Source organism: Dysidea avara, chromosome 6 (genome assembly GCF_963678975.1).
Source record: "Dysidea avara chromosome 6, odDysAvar1.4, whole genome shotgun sequence".
Taxonomy (NCBI): domain Eukaryota; kingdom Metazoa; phylum Porifera; class Demospongiae; order Dictyoceratida; family Dysideidae; genus Dysidea; species Dysidea avara.
The window spans coordinates 25,569,251-25,578,930 of record NC_089277.1 but is presented as its reverse complement, the minus strand read 5'-3'; the positions used below and the strand labels follow the sequence as shown (position 1 = coordinate 25,578,930).

General features: G+C 42.3%; 2 protein-coding genes across 2 annotated transcripts; one reads left to right on the top strand and one right to left on the bottom strand.

The window, feature by feature from the left end:
- Positions 1 to 1,497: 1,497 nt before the first annotated feature.
- LOC136259361 (uncharacterized) lies at positions 1,498 to 6,032 on the top strand. Its single transcript, XM_066052856.1, has 2 exons — positions 1,498 to 1,607; positions 1,661 to 6,032. The coding sequence occupies exons 1-2, from the start codon at positions 1,498 to 1,500 to the stop codon at positions 6,030 to 6,032; spliced, it is 4,482 nt and encodes a 1,493-aa protein (XP_065908928.1).
- A 281-nt stretch (positions 6,033 to 6,313) lies between these two features.
- On the bottom strand, positions 6,314 to 7,399 carry LOC136259044 (ubiquitin carboxyl-terminal hydrolase 16-like). The gene is made up of 4 exons (XM_066052452.1): positions 7,378 to 7,399; positions 6,981 to 7,318; positions 6,766 to 6,929; positions 6,314 to 6,711 (listed from the first exon to the last, which is right to left on the bottom strand). Exons 3-4 carry the CDS (start codon positions 6,907 to 6,909, stop codon positions 6,370 to 6,372), a joined length of 486 nt encoding a protein of 161 aa, XP_065908524.1. The 5' UTR covers positions 6,910 to 6,929; positions 6,981 to 7,318; positions 7,378 to 7,399; the 3' UTR covers positions 6,314 to 6,369.
- Between the last annotated feature and the right edge of the window lie 2,281 nt (positions 7,400 to 9,680).

Here is a 9,680-nt window from a genome sequence, read left to right as displayed (position 1 = left end):
AGTGTGCGTGTTGTGGTATCCTTCCCTTCCCGATCAATCGTGTACAACAAGGAACCTGGTCTCCTTCTAAACGTCCCGATATCGACATCTGGTGCTGTATCCCAGGATCTGTTGCCTTACTCCAGGATTTCGCTTGTCCTTCGACATTATTTTTTAACCACTCACCTAGACGTCGTGGTACCGTGGCAAACCTAACGGTACCACTAAAGGCAAGCGATACCTTGTTGCGAACACTTGTTGTTGCTCTCATTTACCTTAGGTCAGGATGGAGGACATTCAACGGCACCGCGGTTCACGAAAAGGCTACCGCTCACACCTCACGAGATTGTTCGCTAATTCTGATGAACTGCTGAACACGGTCACTACCGACCTTACCGAAGAGACAAGGATTAAAACCTCTACAGCTCTGGAGTCGTTAATTCATCAACTTAATCGTAAGGAAAAGTTACTTACTGATTTAGACGCCAAGATCCTCTCACTCATTGAAAACGAGGATGAATTAGAGACGGAAGTTCTTGAAACCGAAGAGGTTCAGTGTAAAATAACAGAGACAGTTGGAAACATTAAGTCATTCATCAAAACATATTTGCAGAACAGCATTCAGCAGCCTACTCACTCAGAGCAACCTAGATCAAAACTACTGGACTCACAGCCAACACTAGCTACAAACTCAGAAGCCACTGGCGACACAGAAAGTAACTTGTCCATGACCCTGGAGACTGGTGCTTCACTACCTGCCCCTGTCCGTGACAGTAGTTCCACTGATAAGGAAGCAGCGGTAACATTGCACACCCTACAAGACAAGTCTATTGCCTCTGACACGGGTGCTACCCGACAAGACAGGTCTATTGCCCCTGGCAAGGGTGCTACTAACAGTGAAGGTGGAATAGCTATACGCCTACCAAAGCTTACAATCTCTGTGTTTGGAGGTGATCCATTAGACTGGCAGCCCTTTTGGGATAGTTATGAAGCAGCAATTCACAATAATTCACAGCTAACTGGTGCACAGAAGCTAACTTACCTACGTGCCCAATTACGTGGTGATGCTGCCCAAGTTATTGCTGGACTTCCGCTTACCTCTTCTAGCTACCAGCACTCTGTTGAAGTTTTACAGAAACGTTTTGGTCAAAATCACCTACTGGTTAGTTCACACATCCAGGCGTTAATTGACCTTTCAACTCCAACAGACACCTTAGAGGGCTTAAGACGGTTTCATGACCTGATTGAAAGCCACATCCGTAGCTTGGCTTCCCTAGGAAAGAAAACTGACTCTTACAGTGCAATGCTTGTCCCCTTCCTGCTAAGAAAGCTACCAGTCAACACCATCAGAAACATAGCTAGAGCTCGTGATAACAGTGATTGGACTATAGAGGAACTTCAAGCAGCCCCTACTTAAGGAAATCAGAATATTTGAAACCAGTCTCCATAGCGTCATACCCCGAAGATCGAAGAGTTCTGAAGGTGCCTCAACTCTTCCAACAGCTGCCTTTCATGCAAATGTTAAGGGCACATCAACTAACCACAGTCAACGCCCTAGTTGCAGCTACTGCAAGAACACTACACACAATTCCAGCAACTGTGATACAATTAAGACGCAACAAGCAAGAGTAGATTTCATCAAACAAAATAACCTATGTTTCAATTGTCTGGGCCATCACAGGGTGTCTAGGTGCACTTCAAAGACACGTTGCCGGCTATGCAGAAGGAAACATCATACCAGCCTCTGCACCAATAACACGGATGATTCAGCTAGTAGAGCATCCAACCAGACAGCACCACGTGGAACTCTTCAAAGTCCGGCCACCACCAATCCTACTAGTAATCCACCAACTATCAATCCGTCGGCTAACAACTCCAATCCAGCTCAAAATACACCGCCAGTAGCATCCTTGACAATATCAACAACTGCAACTCTACAATCTATACAGTTGACAAAGGAGCCTATCTGTCTGCTGAAGACAGCAGTTGCTACAGTCGCCCATGAAGGCACTCAAGTGGACGCAAACATTCTATTCGATGAAGGCTCCCAACGTTCCTTCGCAACACAAATATTAATCGACAAGCTACGATTGCAGCCTCATCAGACAGAATTAATACAACTCTCTACATTTGGATCTCCTAACCCACAAGTAAAGAAACTGAATGTCGCAAGTCTTCAAGTGATCACTAAATCAGGTACACCTATCTCCATAACTGTTTTAATTGTTCCCTCCATAGCCACACCCTTGGAGAACACAGTAGAAACATCCTGTTTGACTGATCTACCTCACCTCAAGGGACTTCAGTTAGCACATCCAGTAACCAGATCTGACAGCTTTGAAATTTCATTGTTAATTGGTGCTAACCACTATTGGGACTTCGTGGGTGACCACACTGTTCGTGGCAGTGGGCCTACTGCAATCAGTTCTAAACTTGGATACCTCTTGTCAGGTCCACTTTCAATTACAAACCCACAGCAACCAAGGAACATCACCAATCTAATGTGTATGATAACCAATAGCAGACAAGAAGAGGAGGAACTGCAACACATGTGGTCTGTTGAATCTATTGGTATTTCTCAATCAACCCCACTTGATCCCGACGAACAATTTTTTCAGAATTATTCTTCAACCGCTATTTCCCGGTGTGCTGACGGCTCATACATGGCAAGGCTCCCATGGAAAGAACAACATCCTCCGCTACCAACTAATTTCAACATATCTCAGAAGAGAACCACCTCATTAGTGCGACGACTAGCCCAAACACCACATATGCTATCAACGTATGATGCTATCATTTCTGACCAGTTAAAACGTGGATTCATTGAAAGAGTACAGGCATCTAATACATCCACTGGCGTCCACTACATTCCACACCATGCTGTGCGAAAGGATTCGGTGACTACGCCTATTCGTATTGTGTTTGATTGCAGCTGCAGTGAGTCTAGATCCTCCGCAAGTCTCAATGATTGTCTTGAACCAGGTCCTACGCTACTAAATGATCTGTGCTCAATCATCCTCCGATTTCGTCTACACAATTACGGATTTGCTACAGACATCGAGAAGGCCTTTCTCCAAATCAAACTACATCATAATGATCGAGATTACACAAGATTCTTGTGGCTCTCCGACACAAGTAATCCCAACAGTGAACTCATAACATACCGCTTTCAAGCAGTATTATTTGGGGCAACCTCCTCCCCATTCATCCTGAATGCAGTTCTACGTCATCATTTGCAACAGTATCAAACAACTGTAGCAGATGACATCACTCAAAACCTTTATGTTGATAACATCATTTCAGGTTGTTCATCAGCAGAGACTGCTACACAGTACTACCAACAAGCTCGACAAATCATGAAAGAGGCAAAATTCAACTTACGCAGTTGGGCATCCAACAGTTCTGTATTGAACACTCTTGCTGCACAGGATGCTACCGCAGACCCTAATACAACTGTTAACATCCTTGGCATTCAGTGGTCAACTCATGATGATCAACTACACCTTACTCCTAGCAAACTTGCCAACATCAATAACTTAGTCACCAAGCGTGAAATCTTACAGCAGTCCTGCAAAGTTTTTGATCCCATAGGGCTTGCTACTCCTGTTACAATTAGAGCTAAAATGCTCATTCAAAGGCTCTGGAAGGAGAGTGTGGACTGGGATGAACCATTGAGTGATATCCTATGTCAAGAATGGTCCTCAATTTTTACAGATTTAGTCTCTGTTAGTGAGCTAGCAATTCCACGCCAGTACTACAGCTGTGAATCTAAAATGACCAATGCTGAACTACATCTGTTTTGTGATGCTAACATCAAGGCCTATGGCACCATCGCCTTTTTTCGTCAGAAGGATGAAACCACCTTTGTGATGGCAAGAGGAAGAGTGGCTCCTTTGAAACCTCTTACAGTACCACAACTTGAACTACTAGGAGCACTCACAGCAACACGACTTAGTGATTATCTTCAAACTTCCTTCACACGACACAAATTCAAGTCACATTTTTGGACTGACAGTCAAATAGTGCTGTACTGGATACAGGGACATAAAAAGCTGAAGCCATTTGTACAACACCGTGTTAGTGAAATCCAACTAATTACACAGAAGTATGACGCCACTTGGCACTACTGTCCGACAGCTGATAACCCTGCTGACATGATCACTAGAGGGTCCAGTACCAGTCAACTTTCATCTTCTTTACTCTGGAACAAAGGCCCACCATGGTTAACTAATGACAGCAATTGGCCACAATGGACCCCTTCCTCAACCTTCCACTTACATGTGGCAGCCATCACCTGTGAGGAATTTATACCTGCAGCTCCACAACCATTGTCATCATCCCCAACCATCAGTCTTCACAACATCATCGATCCCAACAATTACAGCAGCTTGGGAAAATTGCTAAGAGTCTCAGCCTATGTTTACAGGTTCATTACAGCCATCAGGAAACACAATGACTGCCAGTGTGAGCAACTTACAGCTACAGAAATTGACCTTGCCAGAATACAGTGGATAAAGAACAGCCAGTATCAGATTTATGCAACTGAGATATCCAACCTTAATTCCCCTAACTCCAGTAACAAACAGTCTACACTAGTACGTCAACTACGATTGTTCATCGACAGTAATGGCCTACTTCGATGCGGTGGGAGAATCCATAACGCTCCGTTGACACAACTAGCCAAATTTCCATATCTATTACCTCCAAAACATCCGTTTACAGCTTTAGTAGTGTATGCTGCACATGTTAAACTCTACCACTCGGGAGTTGGAACTACAGTAACAGCCCTGCGCCAGTCCTATTGGATACCAAGAGCCAGACAGTACGTGAGATCACTTCTCCGTCGATGTGTAATATGCAGAAAACATTCAGGCAAACCATACACAGCCCCAGACCCAGCTCCTTTACCAAAGGCAAGATTGCAGAATGTACAGCCGTTCTCAGTGACTGGGGTGGACTTCACCGGAGCTCTCTATGTGTACAACCGAGGCGAGGAAATCAAGGTATATGTATGCTTATTCACATGTGCTACCAGTAGGGCAGTACATCTGGAGGTAGTTGCTGATTTGTCGACAGAGACATTTATCCTGGCCTTTCGTCGTTTTACTGGACGCAGGTCAACACCTCATCTGATGATATCCGATAATGCCACCACCTTCCAGGCAGCAGCTGAAGAGTTAAAGGCCCTATATTTGTCTCAGGAAATAAGAACAGTGCTAAGCCATGAAGGAGTGACCTGGAAATTCATCCCGAAAAAGGCCCCATGGTTTGGGGGATTTTGGGAGCGCCTGATAGGCCTCACAAAATCCGCAATCAAGAAAGTGCTTGGAAGAGCCCACATTTCTCTAGAGGTTCTGCAAACAATTGTGGTAGAAGTGGAGGCCCTGATGAATGATCGGCCTTTGACATACGTGTCTGATGACCCAAAGGATCCTGAACCATTAACACCCTCCCACTTGTTATCTGGAAGGAGAATCACAAGCTTACCACATGAACAGAGAACTATGGATGAGGTTAGTGATCCAAGTTACAACGAACACGATCGTCTCTCCAAAGATGCAAAGACTCAAGGCTTGCTGTTACAACACTTTACAACGAGGTGGAGGAATGAATATTTAACTTCCCTCCGGGAATTTCATCGCACGTCTGGAAGCAATGAATGCAAAATTGCTGTGGGGGATGTTGTGCTTGTGCACGATGATGGGCCTCGCGTCAAATGGAGATTGGCTGTTGTCGAGGAATTGACATATGGAGGTGACGGTTTGGTGAGAGCCGCAAACATTAGGACCAGTACAGGTCAAACAAATAGACCTATTGTCAGGCTGGTCCCACTTGAAGTATCTGCTCAAGGCAAGGACACTGTCTGTAGTAAGGACAACAAACTGGATTGTGAGGTCGAGAAGACAAGTTCAACGAGTAATAGTCAAGTGGATATCCCCGAAGAAGTTATTGAAACGCGTCCTACAAGGAGCTCAGCTAGTAAGGCTCGAGAAAGATTAACACAGTGGGCTAACATTCTTTCGGGGGCCCCGGAGGATGTCATAGATAGTTAACTGTTACTGTACTTTAGCTATTATAAGTAACGCTATATTTAGTATGATGTAATGATGTGCTATAATTGGAGTATGTAGTGTGTTATTAGATCGAGTGTGCGTGTTGTGGTATCCTTCCCTTCCCGATCAATCGTGTACAACAAGGAACCTGGTCTCCTTCTAAACGTCCCGATATCGACAATGATAGCCTATAGTCTTGTGAAGTCTACAGTGCGATGAAATGAATTATAAAAATATCAACTCAACAAAAAATTATACAAAATCTACTCATGGCTGTTGAGAAACAGCTAAACACTTTATAGAATATAAAACAAAGTTAGCTGGCAAACTAGCTAATTTATTTAGTTGGCAATTTCTCATAAAACAACTGGTAAGCATGTTGGCATTTGACATCCTCAAATCCTCTGGAGCACTTGTTGATGGTCTGATCACTAGTGTAGCACCACACTCCATCATAAGCTGCTCTCTCATCATACTCAAACCCTTGTGGAACTCTATAATGTGACACACTCTTGTCATATTCTGCAGCTGAGTCTTGTGGAAGTGGAGGTATTTTTGATCGGTTTGGTCGAACTCGTATATAAGCAACATAGTGACCACTTCTAAGTCTTCTTCCTCTGTGGACCACCACAGCATAGTACAGGCCATATAAAATTTGATCATTTTTATCTTTCAGTTGCTATAGGATGAGAAAACACAATATCGTAGAAGCAGTGTTATACATACTACAAACCTGTAGACATTTATCAGAACAGTAGGGTGCCATGTCCAACAACTGTGAGAATGATAGAAATTTGTTGTTTTTAGAAACTGCAATGTCACCAATATTGAATCTTTTAATGTGCAAAATCAACACATTCTGTAACTGTAGGATCATTGTCTGTTTACTCACCAAGCCTAAAGTAAAACACATAATTATGTGGTGCCTAAACTACTATAAATTCTTACAATTATTTCTATTGCAGTTATTACAAATAAATCGGTTGTCATCGTCTAAGACATCTAGTTGTGCAGCGATTGTTGCAAGCCAAGTGCACTTGGTGATCTTGCATGTGACGGTGGATGGTAGTGAAGTCCTTCATTATGCAAGTACTGCTGCAGTGTGGTGAATTCAGTTGCTACTTTGGGATTTATGTAAGCTTCCAGAATTGGTGGTGACCTTAAATCTGATGCAGTCACTACTGTCTGTCTGTCTGAACTTCCATAGCACGAGATAAATCTGTGCCAGCAATGGCTGTGTGTCTTCTTGTTATAAGAGATACTTCATTCTTTTTTTCAGTTTTAGTCTGGAAAAGAATTTGATGTGGTCTTAACAATATAAACGTAATGGGAAGCATATACTTACCAATTGATCTGGTATAGACAATCTAATCCAAAACAGCCAAGCTGTAAAAAAAGTGCGCGGCCCTCAGAAAGGCTATGGTGAAAAAAGATGTGAAATCCAAGGTGGCGGCCAAGAAATGGCTGTGATGGTAGGTTAATGGTAAAAATTTTAATAATGACAATTCAGGTAAATTTTGTGAAGCGGCACAAAAATTCACCTGAATTGTCGTTATTAAAATTTTTACCATTAACCTACCATCACAGCCATTTCTTGGCCGCCACCTTGGATTTCACATCTTTTTTCACCATAGCCTTTCTGAGGGCCGCACACTTTTTTTACAGCTTGGCTGTTTTGGATTAGATTTCACTTCTTTTTGTATTTGTATACCCCAAAGCCGGCCTATGGCCAGCTTTAGGACTTTTTTAACCTATGTTTTTTTTTCTTTACTACAGGAAGAAGAAAAGATGAAGTAGATGTACTTTAAATATTTTATCAGTAAATGTACAAATTATATATATAATACATATGTGACCGGATTTGCGAAAAGGGGCCTTCCACGCATCCAATTTGCCAACTTTGACAATTGATAACTTCAGATTGGAAAGAGCTATTGCCTTGAAATTTGGGCAGTGGTGATTTCTTTGCAGCTGAACTCTCTACAAGGTAATTTCTTCTAGCTGATCGCTCTACAGGGAGATTTGTTTGTAGCTGAACTATCTACAAGGTAACTTCTTCTAGCTGATCTCTCTACAGGGTGATTTGTTTGTAGCTGAATTCTGTTCAGGTGATTTGTTTGCAGCTGAGCTCTTTACAAAATGGTTTCATTGTAGCTGAACTCTCTACAAAGTAACTTCTTCTAACTGATCTTTCTACAGGGTGATTTTTTTGTAGCTGAACTATCTACAAGGTAATTTCTTCTAGCTGATCTCTCTACAGGGTGATTTGTTTGTAGCTGAATTCCGTACAGGTGATTTGTTTGCAGCTGAGCTCTTTACAGAATGGTTTCTTTGTAGCTGAACTCTCTACAAGGTACCTTTTCTAGCTGATGTCTCTACAAGGTGACTAGTTTGTAGCTGAACTCTCTACATGGTGGTTTCTTTGTAGCTTCACTCTCTACAAGGTAACTTCTTCTAGCTGATCTCTCTACAGGGAGATTTGTTTGTAGCTGAACTCTCTACAGTTGATTTGTTTTAAGCTGAACTTTCTAAAATGATGGTTTCTTTGTAGCTGAACTCTCTACAAGTTAACTTCTTCTAGCTGATCTCTCTACAGGGTGATTTGTTTGTAGCTGAATTCTGTACAGGTGATTTGTTTGCAGCTGAGCTCTTTACAGAATGGTTTCTTTGTAGCTGAACTCTCTAAAAGGTAACTTCTTCTAACTGATCTTTCTACAGGGCAATTTGTTTCTGGCAGAATTTTCTACAGGGTGATTTCTTTGCAGCTGAACTCTCTACATGGTGGTTTCTTTGTAGCTGAACTCTCTACAAGGTAATTTCTTCTAGCCGATCTCTCTACAGGGAGATTTGTTTGTAGGTGAATTATCTACAAGGTAACTTCTTCTAGCTGATCTCTCTACAGGGTGATTTGTTCGTAGCTGAATTCTGTACAGGTGATTTGTTTGCAGCTGAGCTCTTTACAAAATGGTTTCTTTGTAGCTGAACTCTCTACAAGGTAACTTCTTCTAACTGATCTTTCTACAGGGCAGTTTGTTTGTGGCAGAATTTTATACAGGGTGATTTCTTTGCAGCTGAACTCTCTACATGGTGGTTTCTTTGTAGCTGAACTCTCTAAAAGGTAACTTCTTCTAGCTGATCTCTCTACAGGGTGATTTGTTTGTAGCTGAACGATCTACAAGGTAACTTCTTCTAGCTGATCTCTCTACAGGATGGTTTCTTTGTAGCTGAACTCTCTAAAAGGTAACTTCTTCTAACTGTCTTTCTACAGGGCAATTTGTTTGTGGCAGAATTTTATACAGGGTGATTTCTTTGCAGCTGAACTCTCTATGTACATGGTGGTTTCTTTGTAGCTGAACTCTCTACAAAGTAATTTCTTCTAGCTGATCTCTCTACAGGGTGATTTGTTTGTAGCTGAATTCTGTACAGGTGATTTGTTTGCAGCTGAGCTCTTTACAGAATGGTTTCTTTGTAGCTGAACTCTCTACAAGGTAACTTCTTCTAACTGATCTTTCTACAGGGCAATTTGTTCGTGGCAGAATTTTATACAGGGTGATTTCTTTGCAGCTGAACTCTCTACATGGTAGTTTCTTTGTAGCTGAACTCTCTACAAGGTAACTTCTTTTAGCTGATCTCTCTACAGGGTGATTT

Bases quoted from the DNA above. Each gene is read 5' to 3' on its own strand.
- LOC136259361 (XM_066052856.1), top strand. From the start codon at position 1,498: ATGTTAAGGGCACATCAACTAACCACAGTCAACGCCCTAGTTGCAGCT. The intron at 1,608-1,660 runs GTAGATTTCATC...GGGCCATCACAG, and splicing joins TTAAGACGCAACAAGCAAGA to GGTGTCTAGGTGCACTTCAA.
- LOC136259044 (XM_066052452.1), bottom strand. From the start codon at position 6,909: ATGATCCTACAGTTACAGAATGTGTTGATTTTGCACATTAAAAGATTC. The intron at 6,712-6,765 runs GTTTGTAGTATG...CTCATCCTATAG, and splicing joins GTTCTGATAAATGTCTACAG to CAACTGAAAGATAAAAATGA.